The sequence below is a fragment of the Mytilus californianus genome, unplaced genomic scaffold (genome assembly GCF_021869535.1).
Source record: "Mytilus californianus isolate M0D057914Y unplaced genomic scaffold, xbMytCali1.0.p SCAF_4, whole genome shotgun sequence".
In the NCBI taxonomy this organism is placed as follows: Eukaryota; Metazoa; Mollusca; class Bivalvia; order Mytilida; family Mytilidae; genus Mytilus; species Mytilus californianus.
Window position 1 is genome coordinate 63118661 of NW_026262690.1, and position 25375 is coordinate 63144035.

Here is a 25375-nt window from a genome sequence, read left to right on the forward strand (position 1 = left end):
ATAAAAACTGACCGCCACGAAATAGCACATGTACAATAGTGCTGAAAGTGGCATTAAACACCAAGCAATCAATCGATTATACTCATATGGAAGCATGACAGTTGAGTCATGTATAAATGAATGTGGATAGTGTCCACATGTGGACACAGATGATGCCCCCACTTGCATATCATATAGTTATAAAGGGACATAACTGAAGAACGGTAAAAGTGACGCTACCCAAATTTGAACTTGATCTGAGTTTTGTGGTAATAAGCATTGTGTGTAAGTCTCATAACATTTGGTTGAGGCTAACTAAAGAAGAGAACAGAAACTAAAAATTCAGCAATTTTTCTATTTGTAAACATAACTCTAGAACGGTTGTGTATAAGTTTTATAACATTTGGTTGAGACAAACTAAAGTTAGAGAACGGAAATGAAAAATTCAGCAATTTTTATGTTTATAAATGGACATATTCATATGATGGAAGACATAATCTTTCAATCAGTTTAATTGAGGTCTGGAGCTGGCATGTCAGTAACTGCTAGTAGTCTGTTGTTATTTATGTATTATTGTCATTTTGTTTATTTTCTTTTGTTTCCTATTCTGACATCGGACTCAGACTTCTCTTAAACTGAGTTTTACTGTGCGTACTGTTGTCCATTTGTTTTTTCTACATTGGCTAGAGGTATAGGGGGAGGGTTGAGATCTCAAAAAACATGTTTAACCCCGCCGCATTTTTGCGCCTGTCCCAAGTCAGGAGCCTCTGACCTTTGTTAGTCTTGTATCATTTTTAATTTTAGTTTCTTGTGTATAATTTGGAGTTTAGTATGACGTCCATTATCACTGAACTAGTATACATATTTGTTTAGGGGCCAGCTGAAGGACGCCTCCGGGTGCGGGAGTTTCTCGCTGCATTGAAGACCCATTGGTGGCCTTTGGCTTTTGTCTGCTCTATGGTCGGGTTGTTGTCTCTTTGACACATTCCCCATTTCCATTCTCAATTTTTATAACTCAAGAATGGTAAAAGTGTCACCACCAAATTTACTACTGTATTATGTAGTAATAAGCATTGTGTATAAGTTTCATAACATTTGGTTGAGGCAAACTAAAGTTAGAAAACGGAAACAAAAAATTTGTACTTGATCTTAGTTTTGTGGTAATGAATATTGTGTAATGGTTTCATAATGTTTGGTTGGGGCAAACTTAAGTTACAGAATGAAAACTAAAAATTTTGCAATCTTTCGATTTATAAAGGGGCATAACTCAATAATGGTTAAAGTGACACTACCCAAATTCAACTTGATCTGTGTTTTATCAGTGGAAGTCAAAATTAACATTGCATTGTATAAAGCATTGATTGTAGTTGATTCAACTATAATCATGGACAAAGGAAGATAACTCCAATTTTAAAAATTACTTGATATTTAGAAGAAAATAAAAATTTTGCAATTTTTCCATTTATAAAGGGGCATAACTCTAGAACGGTTAAAGTGACACCACCAAAATTCAAACTTGATCTGTGTTTTGTGGTAATAAGCATTGTGTATAAGTTTGATAACATTTGGTAGAGGCAAACTCAAGTTAGAGAACGGAAACCAATTTTGGGACGTACGTACAGACGGACAAGGGTAAAACTTAATGCCCCCACCGCTACGGTGGGGGCATAAAAAAATCCAAAAGCATTCTGTGTACAATGTGGAGGTTTAGAAGTCAATGAAGTTGATTATATATGGTAATGATTTATCAATCTTTTTTAAAATCTATTTGTTTTTATTTACTTTTTAATAAGACTATATATATCCTTCAATACAAAATGAGTATACAAGACCAAACATATACTGTTTCAATACTCATATAAAGTAAACATGTAAATTACCTTTTTTCTAATAAATTCTTCCTTGAGTATTTTGTTTTGCTTTAGCACTTCGCCAGGACTTATATGCAAATCATCAGTTTCTCTAGATGTAGTACGTTTCCTCTCAACTTTGAAATCAGACTCTTCTTTCACATCTGATTCGATCATGTTTATAATAGCATTTACATCTTCTTCACTTATTTCAGTATCATTTTCCTGGTCGTTAGAGGTTCCATGTAACTGCTTTTCTATTTGTGGTTTTGGTCCAGCTGATTCCTTCTGCTTCCAGGATGGACTAGTACATTGGGGAAGACTAGATTCTAATGGCATTTTATCTACAAGCTGTTGTAATAAAGCTTCATCCTCTAACAGACTTACTAAGGCAAAGACAATTGGTAACTGATATTCTGAATATGTCTTTGCTTCCTTGTACATATGTTCTGTAATATTTAATGATATATAAGGAGGGAACATCGGATCTAGAGCTGAGAATCCAATAAATGGTGCTTCTAATGGGTAAAGATTATCTTTTGTGAAACGAAGATCCATTTCAAAATTTGTATCAACATCCTGTTTCAAGTGTCTGTCATCAACTTCCTGTACATTTTTGTTTTCCAAATCATGAACATATCTACATCTATGACCAAATCTACAAGCACCTTTCAAATGAAATTTACAAATTTCCTCAGATTTCCTTGATGTTACATCAGAGTTTTCAGATTTTTCAGGTTTAAAAATTAAATCTCTTAACAGTTCACATTGAAACTTTAATGTCCATATTTTGTTGGGAATTTTCTCAGTAAAATTTTCATCATATATTGACTGTAAAGCGGTCATTTCTTCATTCCTTTGCTCGATAACTTCATCAAAAGTCATACCATTTTCAGTCAAAGTGTTGGTTATGTCATTTTGCTCTTCATCGCCTCCTTCTTCAAGAAAGCATTGAGAAAACAAGTACTCGTAGGCTACACCCAGGTCACCATCATTTACTTGTAAAGCTTCTATACAACTCTGTCTTTCATAACCATACCTGTATAATAGAAGATAGATATAGGAAGATGTGGTATGAGTGCCAATGAGACAACTCTCCATCCAAGTTACAATTTATAAAGGTAAACCAGATATGTATTACAAAAAACATTATGTTGTAAATGTTTTTCACCATATTTCAGGGGGAATTTGAAACTTAACTTGAATATCCAGTCCTCAAAAGCATCACTCTAGCATTATATGTGCGAAAGTTTTTTGTCCAATTCAGCCACTGAGGTCCTTCAATGCAACTATATTGTAACAGTACAAAATAAAAGTTTTTTTACCTGTATTATCTAATTCTTCATAATAACATTAGGAGAAATTCATTTGTTCACCAAATTTTCTTGAAAATGGTCAGTTCTATTTAGATTTTTATAGAAGCTAAACAAGAATGCATGTGTTGTATTGTTAAACATAGCCCTACTTGTTATATAAGGTAATGAGTGTCTGACTGATCTCATCACTGCCCAGCTGCTGACTAAAAATGAAGTAACTCTGTTTAGTAGTACTTGAGAAAAGTGTGATGAAAAATTTAAGTTCGGTCAACATCTTTTAAAATTCAAAGTATCGGCAAACAGGAAGTCCCTTAGGTGTATAACAGGAATAAATGTATAAGTGTACCAGTAATAATAATAATAATAATAATTCTTTATTTAAAGAGGGTTACACACTTAGCTACAAAACTAATCTTCCCTGAGGCCCCCATGAAATGCATTGAAATATAACAAACAAAGAATTACAAAATAATCAAACAAACAAGTTATATAAGTTAATCAATCTGATCAAAAACAGTATATAAGTTAATCAATCTGATTAGAAACAGTATATAAGTTAATCAATCTGATTAGAAACAGTATATAAGTTAATCAATCTGATTAAAATTCAAATCCTGTATCTAAGCTTTGCTTACAAGGATCTGAAAATGCTCCCGTCTACTTTCTGTTACAAAGAATTTTGGGATACTTTTAGTTTGGTTTTGGATGATTAAAACACGCCTTCAAAATTTTGAAGGCTGGAATTTCATTGGCTGCCGCTGATGTAATAATTACTAGAACAGAAAGTAAAACCGAGTGTTTTCAGATCCTTGTAAGCAAATTTTAGACACAGGATCTGCATTTTAATCAGATTGATTAACTTATATACTGTTTTTACTCAGACTGATTAACTTATATACATATAACATTATGAAAGTAAAATAAATGTCTCAGCTATTTAAATTTTAAAAACTACAACCTTAATAACTTATTCAGTGCATAAGGACTGATACTATCTTTCTGTGTACAGTCTGCTGCTGTCTGTCCTCCCATGTTGGCCAAGGGTATGGTATCTTCCACATATAATGTGTTATCTGTCAGCCAATACTGGTCTTCATATCTTACATCTAGTTCATCATACTCTGGTACCTCTTCATAGTCTTTGTCACTGTATAAAAAGTATGTTTTCAAGTGTTATTTTTTAAATAAATGTCAAATAAATGTATATTAATTAGAAAAAAAAAGATGGAATGATTAATCATCAAAAGTATATCTATCACCTATTAAATAAAATCAAATATAAAATTCCATGTGATCAGAACTAAACTAATCATCTACACACACAAATAATATGGATAAATAAGTAAAATCCTTTAAATTCTTAGGCTAAGTACATGTAATAAAATACTTGAAAAAATCATAAACCTGTTATCATCGTCAAATTCTTCTTCTTTTTCATCATCTCCATGTAGATTTTTCAGCATGTCTCTGACCATGTCTTGATTTTCTGTACTCATGTGTAGTCTCTGCATCTGAACTTTGACTTCCTTGACACCTTCATTTCTTCAACAACAACAAAATGAGAATGAGTAAGCTTAACTAAAATGAGGGTTATGTTTATGTGTTATTTTCTTTAAACAACAACTCTTTGTATGGTGTTCACCTTAATGAGGGAGATTCACAGCTGAGTCAAACCAAAGACTTCACAATTAGCAATTGCTGCTGCTACGCCCAGCAGGCAGCATTTAGAAGTAAGAAAGACTTGCAAACTCCAACTCAGAATAATGTGTCTAAGTCGGGTGATATGTCTTCCTGTGGACTAAAAAATAATTCACCTCTAGTGTCTAGTGGAAGTGTGATGGACCCGCAAGATGAGGTGGAATTTTAAAGTAATAGCTTAAAAGGCATCTATCTATTATAATGGTATTATAGAATTAGATGCTTTTTCTGTACTCACTTTTATTGGGGAGGGTTGAGATCTCAAAACTAGTTTAACCCACACCACATATGTAAATGCTCTTTTGTTCTGATGTTGGAAAGTTCCGGGTGGAAAGAACTAACTAGCCGAAAAGTTCCAGAGGAACTTATTAACTAGTTACTTTGTTCTTCCTCTGGTTTAAAAGTTCCACCGGAACAAAGTGACTAGTTAAAAAGTTCCAACGGAACATATCAACTAGTTAGAAAGTTCCTTTTTGCCAAATTAGTCAAAACCGGAACTAACAAACTAGCACAAAAGTTCCAACGGAACTTATCAACCAGGCAGAAAGTTCCATTTGGAGAATTGATGCAAAGTAAAAGCGCAACATATTATATTTGAACCTTTCAAAGGGAAACCAAGATACTGATTACAAAAGTCAAGAGGAACTTATCAACTAGTCACAAAGTTCCTCTTTGGCAAATAAGTCAAAACCGGAACTAACAAACTAGCCCAAAAGTTCCAACGGAACTTATCAACCAGTCACAAAGTTCCATTTGGAGAATTGATGCAAAGTAAAAGCGCAACATATTATCTTTGAACCTTTTCAAAGGGGAGCAAAGATACTAGCCACAAAAGTCAAATGGAACTTATCAACTAGTCACAAAGTTCCTCTTTGTTAGGGTTAGGGTTAACTATTCAACTAGCTACATTCTTCCGGGACTTTTCAACTAGCTACTTTTTTCCAGAACTTTTCGACTGCACTCGGAATAAAACAACTAGTTGGAAAGTTCCATCGGAACGAAATAACTTTGACTTTGGTGCTTGATAAATATACTTTTTTATAACAGAGAATAAAAAAAAACCTTTGAGTTTATTTTGTCATTACCAAACATCAAGCATCAAAAAAAATAATCATTGTAATAAATTGTTTGTAATTACATTTGTATACTGCCCTTAAGGGCTTTCTTTACTCTTCCTAAAAGCTGAGACTACTTTAACACGTTTTATCGCACCGCGGGTAAATTATTACGTTGTGATTGGTTTAACGCCGTCACGTGGTGACCCCCTATGGATCCGTAGGGGGTTAGTAAATTTCATAGTGGGTTCATGACGTCACGGCTACTGTTAATGGTGACGTCATCTATTGATGTTTTTGTATTTCATTGTTTATTTTTCTACAAAACGCTGCAGAAAAAGTATCGCGTGCGATAAATTCGTTATACGGTTCACTACTGACCCCCTACAGACCATAGAGGGTGAATAAAATCCATAGGGGATTCGGCCTTCGGCCTCACCCCCTATGGATTTTACTAACCCTCTATGGATCCGTAGGGGGTCAGTAGCGAACCATATAACTTATAATAGTAGTCTCAGCTAAAAGCAATTATAATTTCCTCCCTCTATACATGTTATATAACAATTAAAATGAAATTAAAGTGAATAAACGTTATTAATGTTTTAATCATATGTGACATAAGAAAGTCTTGTGTCCTGTCTTGTTTCAGAGCAGATGCACACCAGTCTTGGATCCAGAATTTGATAATAGGGGCCGGGGTGCTCCTGAAAATTTGGAGTTAGATGACCGTATTTAGACAAAAGTTTTACCTATAAATTAAATTTCAGATGGCATTTCTGCAACCCCCAATCCCTATATTGATATTTATGTATTCAGTCTGTGGACTTTCTCTTACGCTTACTAGATTACAAGCTTGTTTCGATAGCACCTGTACGGCTCTCTTACTGTAGGAGTGCTTGTCTAGTATTAGTATTTGAGTATTTGTACCAGTAGATATATCTGCTTCAAATTGTATTGCCAATGGTTCTGAATCAACTGCTTTAACTACCCTTAACATTCATGTAGACAAACTAGTTAATTTAATTATAATCAGGTTCATCATTAAGCAACTTTTTATGTTTAATGGATATTGATATCTTTTATCATGTTTATTGTGAAAGACTGATAAGAAAATAAAGACAAACAAATGCTTAGAATCTTAGTCTACATGTATTAAAATATCTGTAAAAAATATACGATGGCATACATGTAAATGCTGAATTTACAGTGTCATAGTGTAATAATTTGCTTGAATTTATTAATTAATAACTCAGATAATAAAGCTTTTATTTTGTTTTATCTAAATTGAATTAAATAAAATATAGAAATATGATAAAATTATTAGCAATTATTTATATAATTAACAATTGTTTGAATAAGATGAGTTAATTACAATAATCTTTTGTTTATTTGTACAAGTATAGTAATTATTTTTAACTGGTTGTTAATTGATTTCACAATTATCCTCTATTTTTGAGATCATTTAATCTCCCTTTGATCTTCAATATATATCTAATTCTGCTTAAAATTCATTTTTCATTATACACCTTAAAGTATAGTGAACAATACAACTACAATACTGGTATATCAGTAATGTACCAGTATTGCTGTTTTTTAAAAAAAAGTTACAATACTGGTACAAAATTTTTATACCAGTATTGTGGACAATACTGGTATACCAGTATAGCGATCACCAACTACAGGAGATCCTATATAATTTATGTAAAGAGCAATATGAAAAAAAGTGTGGCCGAAATAACTGTGGCAAAAACCACTATGGCCTAACTGGTAGCATTGCCAAAATGGTTGTGTGGCCGAAACGTCTCGAAAGCATGTTGGAATGTTGTTAATTTTCTTTTCAATTAACTATGGATTAAGAAATGATTTAATATATCAAACTAGAGACATTAATTACCCGGAAATTTTGCTACTTCCATAACTTCGGTTTCCTCCTGCACCAGCCGTGTGGCCTCTACCACCAGACGAATGGCCTCTACCACCAGCCGTGTGGTCTTTTCTTTTGCTGTCGGGTTCATTTTGACGTTTTTCGTGGCGATGTTCATCACGACTAGACTTTCCTCTTCCTCGTCCTCGATTAAATCGACCTCCACCTCGATTTGGTTTTCCCTTTTTTCTCTTTGAAAATGAAAATTCATCCATGAGCACGAAATAAAACCCTACGAACGAGACCTACACTATTTTCAAACTCAAAGTCAAACGTCAGCTACTTTTTTAAAACATAATTCTCCTTGAAAAAACGTTGCTGCGATAAAGATTAAAAGATTACACTTAACGAGTCTCTATTACAAAAGAACTATTGGAAAATGAAAGTAGAAATAAAAGTTAACCCTTTAACTTTAGTGACTAGGTGAAGAGGTCAATGGGTTTGTTTACTTCAGTTACCAACCCGACTTAATGTTAATATTAGGCAGGTGTTGTCTGTGAAAGAGGACGAAGTCTATAAAAATTATTAATTGAATCGCAGGCATTTGTTTCTGTCAATGCCAATGGGGGGTTTTACTATCCACACTAAAATCGTGATTTTTCGTACAAGTGTGGACAGTAAACCCCCATTGACAGAAACAAATGCTTGTGACTTGAATACTGGATTTTGCAAAATTTAAACTACAGTTAAAGTGTACTAAGGCCATCACATCATAGATGTTTTTGGATGGAAATATATGCCATTCGTCTGGTATGCGTTCTTCATAAGATAAGATAAGAAAATTTTATTTTGATTTAGCATTTTTAAAACTACAACACACGCTCGAAAGAGCTTTTGACTGAATATTAAATCATATAGACAACATAAAAACAATAATAACAACATGCATTACATACACATTGTCAAGGATTTGCCGCTATTTATTTACTATGTAACTAACATTACCTATTGTTTACGTAACGTCTCTGTACACATAACTTTGCCTTGTGCGTATCTAGTCATTACATGCATACAATTTGTATGAAACACAAGCCTTATCAATTCAAAGCAAAGTACTAGCCACAACCTTCACGATATTGGTGCTGTGACTAATTGAGAAATACAGAGCCAAACGAGGTGGACACATAAGTTCAGTATCCAGACTAATTAACAGGACCGAAGACAAAATCACGCAAAATGACATCAGTACCAAAGAATTACATGCAGCATTGGAGACCCTTGAGAAGAAGCGAGACACTCTTCAGGAGATTGACAGCAAAATATTGGACCTTATTGAAGTTGACGATATGTAACAAGAAATTCTTGACGCAGACTATAATAATTTGAATATGGAAGTCGCCATTGCCGATACAGGGACATAGTTTCTGGAAACAAAACAAAACACATTTCAGCCTATGATGATTGAATCAAAATTCTTATGTTCCCATAGCACATACATCAAATTTTCCGTCAACAAGTACTGCAATTCACTAAAACCATACCGATAATATATTGACAGTGGAAAATATCTCCTTTAATACTAATGCAAACCCAACAACAACAAACTTTAATCATAGATCACTAAAACTGGATCTACTGAACATTATGGGAGATATATAAACATGGCAGACATTCCAGGAGTGGTTTTAGACAACCATTTCTTTACAATCCCTCTTTGAAAAATATGCAAAAGTTCATCTACCTTAAATCTCTGATACACCATGAAGCCACACAATGCATATCAGGTTTATCTCTATTAAGCACCAACTATGACCACGCAATTATATTAATAAAGGAGGGTTATGGACAGACACAAACAATTATAAACGCATACATGCAGAATCTACTTGAACTTACGCACCCGTCACTTACTCTGCATAGCATCAGAGCATTTTATGATAAAATGGAAACGTGCATACAGGGATTAGAGTCACTCAGACAGTCACAAGACACATTCGGATCACTTTTGGTACCAATCATATTTGGAAAATTGCCAGACGAAATGAAAAAGCTGATGACCAGAGAACACTGAAAACGCAACTGGGATACTATTAGGTTCCTGAGAGAAGCAATCGGTAAAGAGATGTACGTACATGAAACTGGTTATACAAATAAATCAGACAGTTTTACTCCAGTTGCATCATTTTACACAGCAGCTGAACCCAAAAGCATTACAAGAACTTAGTTCGTAACAAACCAGTTCAAACCCAAAACTTGTATTTACTGCAGACAATCGCATTCTTACCTAGACAGAGAGAGACGCTTTGCCATTATGAAGCAGAAAATGTATGCTACAATTGCTTTAGAAATCACAAAGTTGCAGAATGCCGCTCACGTTTTAGATGTAGGAAATGTGATGGCAAGCATCACACTAGCCTTTGTTACAGTAATGTCTATATATTATCAAAAATATCGTTTATGAAAGCATTAAATAACAGAGTGCCTAAAATTGCACCTTGAGGTACACCTTTCTGGATGTCAGCCCAACTACTCTGACAGAACACCATTGACTTTCATTTGTTGTTTTCTGTTAAGCAGATATGAATGCAAAAGGGATACATTGTGTTCATAGGGGATGCCCCAAAAACATCTATGATACCAGCCCCTGTGTTTTGATCGAGATACTCTCAACATTGGCTTCAAAAAGGGCTGAACAACATATAGTCCTTTACCCGATTGCAAAAAATTAATACCCAGCAAATTTTTATGCAATTGCAAATTTTTTGCGGTTGTATTATTGCATGACATTGTTGTTGTCGTCTGAAGACATTTGGTTTCCAGAAAATAACTTGAGTATAAGTGAATGGATCATTATGAAATTGTACCACAAGGTTCAATACCAAAAAAAGAAGGTTGGGATTGATTTTGGGGGTTATGGATCTCACTGTTTAAGAAAAAAGGGCCAAAAACAATACTTTTCTAATACCTGAATTCTTGGATTCTTTAATATGTTGAATCAGCCCGTGTATTTAGATTTTGGATTTTGTGCCCCATTTTTAAATTGATCCACATTGAGGTCCAAAGGGTCAAAAATTAAACTTTGTTTGATTTCAACAAAAATTGAATTCTTGGGGTTCTTTGATATGCTGAATCTAGCTGTGTATTTAGATATTTGATATTGGGCTCCATTTTTAAATTGGTCCAAATTGAGGTCCAAAGGGTAAATAATTTAACTTTGTTTGATTTCATCAAAAATTGAATTCTTGGGGTTCTTTGATATGCTGAATCTAACCATGTTGGCATTCACCTCAAAAGCTAACCAAACCTTTAACAGACTTATTCAAAAGGGATATAATTACGATACTGTTGTCAGGTCATTAAAGATGGCATATTTTGGTATAAATATTGATTCACTCATAGGGTTTTTGCATCAGAAATAAACACATTTATACTAAAACCAGGTATACATACAGGTTATGTTCTTCTCATATATTTTATGATGGTATGATACTAAACCCCTAACGGGAGGGATTGTGCTTGATTTTCATATGATGAATACATAATCTTTCAATCAGTTTAATTGAGGTCTGGAGCTGGCATGTCAGTAACTGCTAGTAGTCCTTTGTTAATTTATGTATCATTGTCATTTTGCTTAGTTTCTTTTGTTAGCTATTCTGACATCGGAATCTGACTTCTTTTAAACTGAGTTTTACAGTGCATATTGCTGTGTGTTTGTTTATTCTACATTGGCTAGAGGTAAAGGGGGGGTTGAGATCTCACAAAACATGTTTAACCCCGCCGCATTTTACACCTGTTCCAAGTCAGGAGCCTCTGGCCTTTCTTAATCTTGTAAGTTTTTTAATTTTAGTTCATTTATATATTTTGGAGTTTAGTGTGACGTCCATTTTCACTGAACTAGTACACATTTTTGTTTAGGGGCCAACTGAAGCTTGCCTCCTGGTGCGGGATGTTCTCCCTGTGTTGAAGACCCATTGGTGGCCTTCGGCTGTTTTCTGCTTTGGTCGGGTTGTTGTCTCTTTGACACATTCCCCATTTCCATTCTCAATTTTATTTATTTAGATTTTGGATATTGGACCATAATAGGTAAATGTCCAATTTCAACTTTAAGTTCTTAAACCACATTCATTCTGTGTTAGAAACCTATGCTATGTCAAATATTTAATCACAGTCCAAATTCAGAGCATGTATTGCAGCAAAAAAAAAAAAAATTTCTCACTTTTTTGGTAAATTTTTTAAAAACTTCATGGTAGGTAGGGGGCCTCGGTGGCCGAGTGGTTTAAGTAGTTACTACTGTAACCACTAGCCAATCAACACTGAGGTTGTGAGTTCGAACCCCTCTGGTGCGGGTGCACTCGACTCCAATCTTAATTGACTAGGATTGTCAGTTTTCCTATCGAAGGTCGGTGGTTTTCTCCGGGCACTCCGGCTTCCTGCACCAATAAAAACTGGCCGCCACAAAATAGCCCAAAAGCGGTGCTTAAAAGTGGCGATAAAACACAAAAAATCAAATCAAATCATGGTAGGTTTGTTTGTTATTCTGTATAAATAAATTTTTAGAATGCTACATATATATTTTTTATTTTTTTGATGAAGCTAACCCCTTTTAAAACTTATCTAATATTATCCATTAACATGATTAATGAATAAATAAATTAAACTATTGGTGTACTTGGTAAGTGGTTGTTTTATAAAAAAAATAACTGTTTATTGTCAAAGATATCAACACAGGTATTACCTGCTCCTTTTAAGTTACTTTTGTAAAATTATTTTATAATGCATGCTTGTCTGTCATGTCTGTGCTGGTTGTCCTTTTTCTGATGATCAAATCAGGACTTTTTTAAAGATGGGATTTGATGGCGTTGTTAGGAGAATACATGTAGAGGTAAATTGTAAAATATACTTTTAAAAAAGAAGACAACTTTTTATAAATTTCATTCATCCTAAGCACTTTTCTGGATTTACCTTCATAGGAAACATACATTATAAATTATTTTACAAAGTAAACCTCAAAGCAGCAGGTTAGACCATCCCTGTTGACATCTTTGCCAATAAACAATCAATTTTTATAAGAACAACCACTTGTTATATAAGTTCTAATTATTCATTGGATCCTCTAATCAACACATCAATAACTTACATATATATGCACCTAATCATCATGGGACCTTCCGATCAACAGATCAATAAATATTTAGACATTATCATAAATAATAACCTGAGAATATACAAAATGAAGTTGAATTTTACTATTCATGCTATTCTTTAGAATATGTTTTGTACAATTTTCATCAAGAATAAGCAAAATGTACAAGATGTTCCATTCCAATAGATTGTTAACTTTGTCTCTGACTCTCTGCAACCATCCAGTCTTAAGTAATCTTGTTAGGGAATGCTGGGAACAATTTACACACGTTATATTGGCAAGATTTACTACTTGCATATCTCGGATACTATATATGTCTCTGGATCAAATAATGGAAATATGTTTGTGCCTTGAACAAAAACTAACCTCACGAAGAACACTTTTCATTATCCATGTATTTTGGGAACAGAAAAAAAAAAATTTAGTGATGGTATTGGTCAAATTTTAACAAACTATCTAAATAAAAACTTTTTTTTTATATAATATACTCCCAAAATAATATGAGGCAGGTTCTACCTTGTTAGCGCCTGAATATTATTGTGCATGCATGTTTTATTTTAAAATTGTTTTAAAAAAAATGAAATAATGGAAAGGGTTTTATTGACCGCATGTTATTGAAATTATTTCAGTCTGTTAGTGTAATGACCCAAATCAACTTTTCTACATGTACCATTTATGCTCCCTTTTTCCTCAACCTTCTTCTATACATGGAGCTTATGAAAAGAGAAAACAATCGTCACTCAAACAAGTCAAGCAGAATGAAATTAATCATCTTAATAAAAACATTGATATTTCCATAGAGTCAAAAGGTTTCTCTTGAACAGTCAGCAGTCAGGGGTGCTACTTAAACAAGTGATTTCATCATCACTTATTTCAGTGATTTGATAAATTCAGTTATCACCTATTTAAGTGATTTTAGTGTTTTCTTTGATCTTCAAATGCTAATTTCATAAATTTTCCATATTTTATCAATCTTTTCTATAATTTTCCTACATAAATCAATTATCCCTTTTTCTTTGTATATTAATTTCACCAGTGCGCTTGGGCAGTAAGTTAGTGCGCTAAAGCTTTTAAAAGTACCCTTGTGAATTTTTCTGTAATCAAAAATTCATTAACTACTCTTACTATCAGACAAAGATCAACAATATTAGGTAACCTGATTGGTTTTCTTTAGAGTTAGAATGATCTACTTCAAGGTTATGACCTGATCTACAAACTATTCCAGTTTTTGCATATTTTAAAAAAACTGTAAAAGTGTCAGGCTTATCAAGCAAAAGACAATTTCTGCATATTCATATTTGTTTTTTCAATGGAATTGTTGTCTTTTTACCAATAAAAAAATCAAGCTTGTGGGAAAAATATCAAGAAAATGTTATAAACACTTATTAAAGTGATTACATTTTAACTTCTAAAATTACTTGGTCTAGGTTAGTCTATGGAAAGGTATATACTATGAAATTTAGAGCGAGGGGCTTGCCCCGAGCTCTTAATTTCATAGTATATACCTTTCCATAGAATATCCAATTTAGCACATATTTACAACTCAAGTAATCTTTTAATTGGTCTATTGATAGTTTATTTTGGCTGACTACTTGTATCACAGGTGTTTGTAAAACGGAGCTCATTAACGAAGTTTTGTAAATCTACTCACTAGTATCATTGTAAAATATGTGATTTCAAAAGGCCCTTCACTCCAGAATGAAAAGATGGTAGCTGCCGGTGTAAGTATGTATACTGATATAAAGCGGTGTTTTACTATATACATGTTCTTCTTACATGGTAAGATGACCAAATAAATTGACCAAAAGCAGGCAATAATTAAATTGCAGTGGAAGCTTTACATGTTTTGAAAACATTTTTTAATTTCACAGTAAAACTAAAGCTATAATAAATTTGAAACATATAGATAGTTTGTCCCCATAGATATAGTCTAGCAGATAGGCATTAAAAAGCAACTACCAATAGATCAGAGATTATAGGTTTTGTGTTTTTTGTTGGTTTTTTTTTATTATTTCAAAGTAAAAACTAAAAGATTTACCAGAATATGTTTATATATATATATATATATAGGTGGCACATTATCTTCAGACATAATCACAGTTTTTCAATTCATGACATCGTCCTAAACATGTATGAAATATTTGCCACTGGACATTAAGCAACCAATAATCAATAAATCAATCAATTCATTACGAAATAGATCACCTTCCTTAAGAAAGTTTAAAAAATTATCACCAAGTTGCTTTAATTTTCCTTCACAAGGTTTCATAGTACACACTTTTCTGTGTACAAAGTAATTGCATGGATGATACATTATCATAATTTTATGATATCGTTGTACTCTAATCAAGGTATAAAGAACCATATGTATTACCCTTTATTTAAATGATAAAATTTGCAATTGTCAAAAACATTTTTTAGATCCAAAGATTTTAATAGCAGGATATTTAAAAATCAAAGTGAAAACTAATTACAAACTATTTAATTTAATTTGGAACACAGCATTTTATTTCAAAATAGCCAGTGGAAAATTTTGTTTTAAATATCTTGATTACGATACAATGAAATCTTACCCTTGTGATCATTCATGCGTAGTTACTTAGTACACAGGAAAAGTATGTACTATGAAAATTAGAAGGCAAATATAAGCAATTTGATTGGACGAGAAGTTGTAAGTATGTGCTAATTTCAGTGATTTTAAAAAGTCTGTGTGAACATTTTTAATATTTCACAGCCAAAATCACTGGAGGGAGTGATTCTGAAATCACTTGTTTAAGTAGTACCCCTTGTTGAAGCATGTTGAAAATAACATCACCTTAGAGAAAAAGAAAATCATTTGATATAATCTGAATAATTTGTAAATCTGATTTATTCCTTCAAATATTAGGCCTGGTGAAAACCAATTCTGTTTATTTTCAAATAAAGTTTTAGTTTAAATGATAAAATTTAATAGTTTTCTTTGTGATATGAAGAAAACCATATGAGGAAAATATAAATATTTGGAGTTTCTTAAACATCAGCAAAAGTCCATATGATCTAATGATTGGTGTAATAAAATTTTTGGGCTGCATGGATTTGGGTCTGGAACTACAAGGGATGGATTTCCTTGGAGACTGTTCTACTCTGGACTAAAAAGATTTTTAGTCACAACAACCTCATATTTAGCGGTGATTGCAGATATCTGTCATGTAGTTACAACATGTACAAGGCCCTGTGACATAGACATCATCCGTATACATTTGTAATTTCATCTCTGAATCTACAAGTTTAATACTTCATAATCATAAGTCCATAAATAAATTTTCATTTGAGTACATCTGATGAGAAACTAAGCTATTATTTAATCCAATTGTTCATTTCCACATTTTGTTGAAACACAAAGCTGAAAATTTGTTTTATTGACTGTAACAGTCACATGTTGAATGTTGCGATTGTGAGGGGAGGTTGGTATACAGTTATTAGCAATATGCTTTTAGAAAGACTAAAAATTTTTACAAATCACAAGCTGACAATAAAAAATCTCCATCTGTTTTAGACCCTTTACAATGGTTAGAACATCAATGGCTTTGTGACTATTAGTCAGATACATGATTTTGGTTCAGTTTTGGCCTTTAATTTGTCACTTCAACAGTTCAAAATTAAACATTGTATTTTAAATGTTTAAAATCATTAATGTGTATTTTACTCATCACATAGGCATAAGGTTTCTGTCTTAAATCATTGTAGGATAGATGACTTACTACAACATTGTTTACTTCATCTACAGTTGAAAAATGGAAAGTACATAATGTATGGTTCAGTTTTAGAAAAGGGATAGAACAATTCTATCAGGTAAGTATCTATTCAACTTTATACAAGTTTTAAACAGAAAATGACAACAAAGAGAACACCAAGTTACTAGTAAGCTAGCAGTTAATTCATGTTGGATCCTAATATGCAGATGTGCATTTGGGTAAGTTGTTCTGGTCCATTGGGTTTTTGTTAGTTATGCCCCTCTCAATGTAGGAATTTTAGCAGAACTGACTTTGTCGTAGCATCTCCTCCTACATGTATCATATCTACAAGAAACTTATTACAAAGTTAGATCCTAATATGAAGATGTGCATGTGGGTGTGATGTTCCCGTCCATTGAGTTTTTTTTTTTTTGTTATGCGCCTTCACCTTAGAAATTTTGACCTTGTCCAACACCTACTTTGTCATAGCAACTCCTCCTACATGTTTTATTGCATCTACAGGAAACTTGGTGTATATTGTTAGATCCTGATACACAGATGTGCATGTTGGTACAATACTTCAGTCCATAGAGTTTTCCAAGAAACGTCACTATGAGCTTAGAAAATCGTGGCCTATCCAGCTCTTACCTCGTCCAACTTAATATATTGTTAGATCCTGATATGCAAATTTGCATGTATGTAGGATGCGCATGCATCTGAGACAATATCAAAACACTAGAAAATTCTAGAATTTAACTGAGTCAACTTATTATTATTTCAGAATGTCACAGTAGACAAAAAGAATATGAAACAGAATTCAACTGAGTCAACTTTTTATTATTTTAGAATGTATGGTTTTGTGAATCGTGATGTTAGAAGCAGTGTCTATAAAGCAGTCTCCAATTTTCTGGTAGAGAATTGTGGTGAGGATTGGAGGAAAATGCCAGCTAACTCAGCATCTTTTAATCTGATGTTTGGAGAAAGAAATAAATTGCCATTTGGAAGATTAGGTTGGTACTTTTTGACATGTAATTCTATATTTTCAATTTGTATTTGTTAATTCAGGACCAAAATCCATCTAGGCACTTGAGAAAACCAAAAGCAAAAACTGTTTTTATTGCTGTTCTTCATCTCAAAGTCACAGTGTAACCTTTAACACAGAACAAAAGCTCACACCTCACTACAAGTTCCTAACAGTTAGTTTTTCTGAAACATTCTAAAATTATTAAGGTTAATTTTCAAGATAATAAAAAAGAAAAAGATAAACATATTCATTGCAGGTTATAAATTTCATCCACAATATGTACTTTTACCTTTTGATAGCCTTTGATCTTACTGCCCAATATTTTTCTATATCATGGACAGGACCTGATACTCGAAAATATTAGACAATGACGTCATGTAACTACAGCAACATCACATATTCATGTCCATCCTCGTCAATTTATCAATTTAGGAGACAGATTTGTAAAACCAAATTTGCTTTTTTTTGTATCCTAAATATTTATTTCAATTGTATTATATCGTTATGACTGTGATGACTTATCTGAATAAATATTGTTTAAACTAATTTATCAATGAAATGATTGTGACTTCATTCATACAACCGAACCATAATCACAATGTTTTGTACACATAAAAATAGTTTTACTTACTACTTCATTTTATTTCATATTCTCAGCCAAAAAACATTTTGTTAAGACAAACTTGTCGATAAAAAGAATCCTGGCATTTTATTTTTTTATACAGATGTGCTCACTTGTTATTCTTGCTGAAAAAGTCAGTATCAAAAACAAAAATGCCATTGTTCTATATGTATTTTAATTTTATTGACCTGTTTTATAAAATATCAGGTGTTGACCAAATTATTCAGAAGAAATTACGATATATCTGACATAACTTATAAGTCCCATGCATATATGATATCGATAACTAACAATTAATTCAATTGCTCTATATAAAAACTTGATTTGATTTGAACTGACCAGTTGCAAGACAATTGGCCTACATATATATGGTTTGACAAGATATTTTTGAAACTGTATGAGAACAATAATAAAGAACATTTTCCAGTCCATGTATTCATACATTCCATAGTGTAAATATGCTTTTTTTTATACTGAACCTGCATGTAATGTATTCATACTGGTCTTTTTTAAGGTCTGATGAGGAAATTTTAAAGTTATCATATTGATATAATAGGCGACGAGATATTTTTTGCATGCTGCAATTGACCTAAGAAAGAGTTTGACAATATTTCATTATTTTTATGCTCCGCCTTCTTTCTAACATCATAAGGATGAAAAAGCATTCCATTTATAAATGAAGAAAAACCAAATGTATCAAACTTACTATTATAAGTTGACAACTTATGAGGCTGTCTTTCATCCTTATGCAGTTTATCATTTGTCAACTTGCCTGTTATCAAAATTTAATCAATGTATGTTTTAAGTGTTCTCAGTCATTGATTGCCTTTTAAAAAGTAGTGCAAGAAAAGTTCAAAACTAATTACTTGAAAAACATTGGAAACAGAAACAAAGTAACTTGTGGACTAATTTGGTAGTTATACTGATTTTCATACCCCACGCCGTTGCGGAGGGGCAATAAGTTTTACCCTTGTCCATCTGTCCGTCCGTCTGTCCATCCATATGTCCTGAAATTGGTTTCCGTTCTCTAACTTTAGTTAGCCTCAAGCAAATGTTATGAAACTTATATACAATGCTTATTACCACAAAACTCAGATCAATTTTGAATTTTGGTGGCGTCACTTTTACCGTTCTTGAGTTATGCCCTTTGCAAATGGAAAAATTGCTGAATTTTTCGTTTTCCGTTCTCTAACTAAAGTTTGCTTCAACCAAATGTTATGAAACTCATACACAATGCTTATTACCACAAAACTCAGATCAAGTTTGAAATTTGGTGGCGTCACTTTTACTGTTCTTGAGTTATGCCCCTTTACAAATGGAAAAATTGCCTCAAACAAATGTTATGAAACTTATACACAATGCTTATTACCACAAAACTCAGATCAAGTACGAATTTGGGTAGCGTCACTTTTATCGTTCTTGAGTTATGTCCCTTTATAACATTATATGCAAGCAGGGGCATCATCTATGTCCCATGGACACATTCCCCATTTATCTATTTTTTAGGTCATGAACCTGGACTTTTTCAGTTGGTGAATTATTACAGAGGATCTGATATGATATGTAGAAAAACTGCAATGATCAGGTGAGAAAAATGTATTATTTTATTTTGTAACAAAACATCGACATTGGATCCCCCTCAGAAAATCTAGTAACAGCATCATTCTCGGGAATAACTAGTTTCATGTCATCAACCAGTCCACTTCTTCATTTTTATGCTTAAATTGACAACATTGTCATAAAATCATTTAAGCATATTAGTACAAAAGAATATACGAAGTTGTTCTTTGAAGAACATAATATGAATGTTTTAACTCCACTTTTTCAATTTTCAAGAACTAACTACATTTTGTTATTGGAAAATATGCAGAAAGTCAACTATTGCTGTTTTTCCCCACTTTGATTCTTAATACCAAACTGGTTAACACTTTAGTCCCTAACTCAGTCTGATATAATACTTGTTCTACTATAATCCTTACAGTGTTTCTTATTTAACGTCTACAAAGATAAATGAAGTTTACCTTGATTGTTTGCTGGATCGACTATGATATCAATATTATTATTTTGTTTACTATCTAATAGAATCTTCTGGATAAGTGACATAAGTTATTTATAACTCAAGTATTGGACATACTTATGCATTTGTAAAGGATGATGGAACATTTTTATACGCCCGTCAATTTTTGACAGGACGTATTATGGTATACAAATGTCCTTTGTCCGTCCGTCTGTCTGTCAGTCTGTCTGTCCGTCTGTCTGTCCGGCGTAAACATGTCGCACCGTAACTTGAGAATGACTTATCCAAATTTCATGAAACTTAACATAGTTGTTTCTTATGATGGTCAAACGATCTGTATACTTTTTGGTGAAAATAAGATTAAAACTTTTTGAGTTACGGGACTTAGTAACTAAAACAGGTGTGTGTTTTTTTTCACATGTCGCACCGTATCTCAAAAACAATTTATGATTATTGCTTAAAACTTTACACACTTTTAAGTTATATTAATCTTAAGATCTGTATACTTTTTGGTAATGATTCAAAATTTTATTTTAGAGATATTGAGTATTTTGTTAAAAAAGGGGGAGGGGTTTTTCAAATGTCGCGCCGTATCTCAAAAACAGCTTATGATTATTGCTTAAAACTTTACACACTTCTTAGTTATATTAACCTTAAGATCTGTATACTTTTTGGTGATGATTCAAAATTTTATTTTTGAGTTATTGAGTATTTTGTAAAAAAAGGGGGAGGGGTTTTTCATATGTCGCACCGTATCTCAAAAACGATTTATGATTATTGCTTAAAATTTTACACACTTCTTAGTTATATTAATCTTAAGATCTGTATACTTTTTGGTTTTGATTCAAAATTTTATTTTTGAGATATTGATTTTTTTTTTAAAAAGGGGGGTTTTCACATGTCGCGTCGTATCTCAAAAATGATTTATGATTATTGCTTAAAATTTTACACACTTCTTAGTTATACTAATCTAAAGATCTGTATACTTTTTGGTTTGATTCAAAATTTTATTTTAGAGATATTGAGTTTTTTGTAAAAAAAAAAGGGGGGGTTTTCGAATGTCACGCCGTATGTCAGAAACTATTTATACTTATTGAATAAAAATTCACACACAAGACGACGGGCGTATCATGCGCTCATGGCACAGCTGTTTATTCTAATTTGAGTTATCTCTCATCTTCTAGAAAAAATCTCTACTAGAAAACAAAGTATGTTCTTTTCATTTCCCATTACAAATGCATTACTATATTTTCATTATTATTCTTAGGATATCAATCTTCAGGATTTCATGGGGAATATGTGAACCACCTATCAACGAAGTACTTTTTGATAGGTATTAACAAACTAATAAAATAGCAATCTTAAATTTTATACACTATGTACTCTTGAAAAGTTAAGCTGTAAAAACTTAAGTTCTAATAATGGTTTTAACTTTGTATAAGACTATGTCATGCAAGCTAGTAGTTTCAAGTTTCTCTTAAAATGTATATTTGTTTAACTATTTCCAAGAAATGTTCTAATTTATTGAATTGATTTTTAAATGTTTTTGGCACTGCTAAAAATTGGGTTACACCAGCTATTGAAAAGTTTTGTGAAATATTGCAGAGGAATATTAAGAAGAAGTTGCTGTTAGAATTTGTAGTTTGTTTTTGGATATTAGGTTGTTAATATATTCACAACATGTCTAGACCATTTGTAATAAAGTGGCATTGTTTGTCAATTGTTAAAAGCCATACTGTTGATGATAGATCAATGATTTTTTGTCAAGCCTGCGACAAAAGTTGCAGAAAGCTCGACATAGGGATAGTGATCTGGTGGCGGCGGCGGCGTTAGCTAACTTCTTAGAAGCTTTATATTTTAGAAGCTAGAAGACCTGGATGCTTCATACTTTGTATATAGATGCCTTATTTTACGAAGTTTTTGTCTGTCATATGTCCATTGTCCTTGACCTCATTTTCATGGTTCAGTGACTACTTGAAAAAAAAGTCAACATTTTTTATAATGTTAATTTCTTTCTTATTATGAGTGATAGGATAACTATATTTAGTATGTGCCTACCTTGCAAGGTCCTCATGCCCGTCAGACAATTTTCATTTGACCTTGACCTCATTTTATGGATCAGTGAACAAGGTTAAGCTTTCGTGGTCAAGTCCATATATCAGATACTATAAGCAGTAGGTCTACTATATTTGGTATATGGAATGATTGTAAGGTGTACATGTCCAACTGGAACATCTGACCTTGACCTCATTTTCATGGTTCAGTGGTCAAAGTTAAGTTTTTGAGTTTTGGTCTTTTTTTCTAATACTATATGCAATAGGTCAACTATATTTGGTGTATGGAAATATTTTATGATGTACATGTCAGTCTCGCAGGTTTTATTTGACCTTGACATCATTTTCACGGTTCATTTCTCAGTGTTAAGTTTTTGTGTTTTGGTCTGTTTTTCTTTAACTATAAGCAATAGATCAACTATATTTGTTGTATGGAAGGATTGTAAGGTGAATATGTCTGTCTGGCAGGTATCATCTGACCTTGACCTCATTTTCATGGTTCATTGGTCAATGTTAAGTTTCCATGGTTAAGTTTGTTTCTTAGATACTATAAGCAATAGGTCAACTATGTTTAATGCATAAATTGATTGTAAGGTGTACATGTCTGTCTGGCATGGTTCATCTGACCTTGACCTCATTTTCATGGTTCATTGGTCAATGTTAAGTTTTCTTGGTTAAGACTGTTTCTTAGAAACTATAAGCAATAGGTCAACTTAGTTTGGTTTATTGAATGATTGTAAGGTGTACATGTATTTCTCATTTGGTTTATCTGACCTTGACCTCATTTTCTTGGATCATGTTAAGTTAATGTGTTACCTGTAGTAAAGCTTTATATTTAGGACTATCAACATAAAATCAATGGTTAGTAAAGAAGGCAAGACATTTCAGCGTGTGCACTCTTGTTTTCAGATTAATTTATTGAAAACTGATATAAAATTGAGACGATTTAGAGCTTGACATATTGTATATAAAACCTGTATTGTTGAAGGCAGTGTGCTGTCCTCTAGATGTCTTTTGGTTACTCTTGTTGTTGGGTTGGTGTCTCATTGATGTATACCAAACATCTCCTTTTATTTATATGTTGATCTCTAGAATATAAAAATAAGAAGATGTGGTATGATTGCCAATGAGACAACTCTCCACCAGAGACCAAATGACATAGAAGTTTACAACTATAATTCACAGTATGGCCTTCAACAAAGAATGAAACCCATACTGCAAAGTCAGCTATAAAAGGCTCCAAAATGACAAATGTAAAACAATTAAAAATGAGAAAACTAATGGCCTGATTTATGTACAAAACAATGAACGAAAAACGGGGCCTCGGTGGCCGAATGGTCTAAGTAGTTCTACTACTATAATCACTAGCCAGTCATCACTGAGGTTGTGAGTTCGAACCCCGCTCGTGCCGGTGCACTCGACTCCAATCTTAATTGACTAGGATTGTCAGTTTTCCTATCGAAGGTCGTGGTTTTCTCCGGGCACTCCAGCTTCCTCCACTAATAAAAACTGGCCGCCACGAAATAGCCCAAAAGCGGTGCTTAAAAGTGGCGTTAAAACACCAAAAATCAATCAAATCAATGAACGAAAAACAAATATGATATACAGCATCAAAGGACAACCACTGAATTTCAGGCTCCTGACTTGGGACAGGCACATACAGAATGTGGCGGGGTTAAATTAGTTTGTTGGCACCAAATCCTCCCCCTAGCCTGGGACACTTGGGACAGTGGTGTAACAGTACAACATAAGAACAAACTATAAAAATCAGTTGAAAAGGCTTAACTCATCAGATCAATACAAAGCAGAAAGTCTATTTTGGTTTTAAGTCTGATTGATATTACCCCAATCTTCTTTTTAGCTCACCTGGCCCATTGAGCTTTTCTCATCACTAGGCGTCCGTTTTCTGTTAACTTTTACAAAAATCTTCTCCTCTGAAACTACTGGGCCAAATTTACCCAAACTTGGCCACAATCATCATTAGGGTATCTACTTTAAAAAATGTCTCCGGTGACCCGCCCGCCAACCAACATGGCCGACATGGCTAAAAATAAAACATAGGGGGAAAATGCAGTTTTTGGCTTATATCTCTGAAACTAAAGCATAAAGAGCAAATCTGGCATGGGGGTAAAAATGTTCTTCAGGTTAAAATCTATCTGCCCTGAAATTTTCAGACGAATCAGACAACCCGTTGTTGGGTTGTTGCCCCTGAATTGGTAATTTAAAGGAAATTTTGCAGTTTTGGTTATTATCTTTAATATTATGATAGATAGAGATAAACTGTAAACAGCAATAATGTTCAGCAAAGTAAGATCTACAAATAAGTCAAATGACCAAAATGGTCAATTGACACCTTAAGGAGTGATTGCCCTTTATAATCAATTTTTAACATTTTTTCGTAAATTTTTGTTATCTTTTACAAAAATCTTCTCCTTTTAATCTACTGGGCCAAATAGAATTAAACTTTCAATAGGCTATCTTGATTGAAAAATATATCAGATGACCCTGCCATCCAACCAACATGGAAGCCATGGCTAAAAATAGAACATAGGAGTTTACTAGAGAAGTCTATGGGAAAATTGTAAAAAAACAATTTCAAATGGTCACAACTTGAAAACTAATTTAAATAATGATAAGGGGTCTTCAGTAACTATTGTAAGATTACAATGGGATAACCTGCTTTTAATTTACTACTGGGCCAAATTAAACCAAACTTGGCCTCAATCATTATTAGGGTATCTAATACTATTTATTATGATTTTAACATTATTTTACATGATTTCCAAAACCACAAAAGATAAAGGTGAGCGACACAGGCTCTTGAGAGCCTCTAGTTTCACTCTTAGAGGCTCTTTAAAACAATCTTTTAAATCATTAAATTATATGCAAAATTCCCAGTTACAATAAAAATAGGCATTTCTCTTTGGTTTAGGCAACTAATTTTAAATAAAAAGCATTTCTCTTTGGTTTAGGCAACTAATTTTAAATGAAAAGTTTTTAATGTATGAAATAAAACATTCAAAACAATGCCAAAATGGAA

The 25375-nt window shown here is 32.9% G+C and overlaps 2 protein-coding genes across 3 annotated transcripts in view; one reads left to right on the forward strand and one right to left on the reverse strand.

The window, feature by feature from the left end:
* LOC127698600 (putative ATP-dependent RNA helicase DHX57) overlaps window positions 1–8056 on the reverse strand; it is a 39670-nt gene extending 31614 nt beyond the window's left edge. The window contains exons 1-4 of the mRNA XM_052202131.1: window positions 7793–8056; window positions 4550–4687; window positions 4104–4292; window positions 1860–2868 (exon numbers count right to left, since the gene is read on the reverse strand). Of these exons, the coding sequence (XP_052058091.1) occupies window positions 1860–2868; window positions 4104–4292; window positions 4550–4687; window positions 7793–8037 (1581 nt within the window). The 5' untranslated portion in view covers window positions 8038–8056. The remainder of the gene's footprint in view (window positions 1–1859; window positions 2869–4103; window positions 4293–4549; window positions 4688–7792) is intronic.
* An 8574-nt stretch (window positions 8057–16630) lies between these two features.
* Window positions 16631–25375, forward strand: part of LOC127698609 (tubulin--tyrosine ligase-like) — a 29749-nt gene continuing 21004 nt past the window's right edge. Inside the window, exons 1-3 of one of the 2 annotated variants that reach the window (XM_052202154.1) lie at window positions 16631–16736; window positions 17465–17628; window positions 19771–19849. In XM_052202154.1, the coding sequence (XP_052058114.1) occupies window positions 17466–17628; window positions 19771–19849 (242 nt within the window). In that variant the 5' untranslated portion in view covers window positions 16631–16736; window position 17465. Of the gene's footprint in view, window positions 16737–17399; window positions 17629–19770; window positions 19850–25375 lie in introns of both variants that reach the window. The other variant, XM_052202153.1, reaches the window with a different exon arrangement.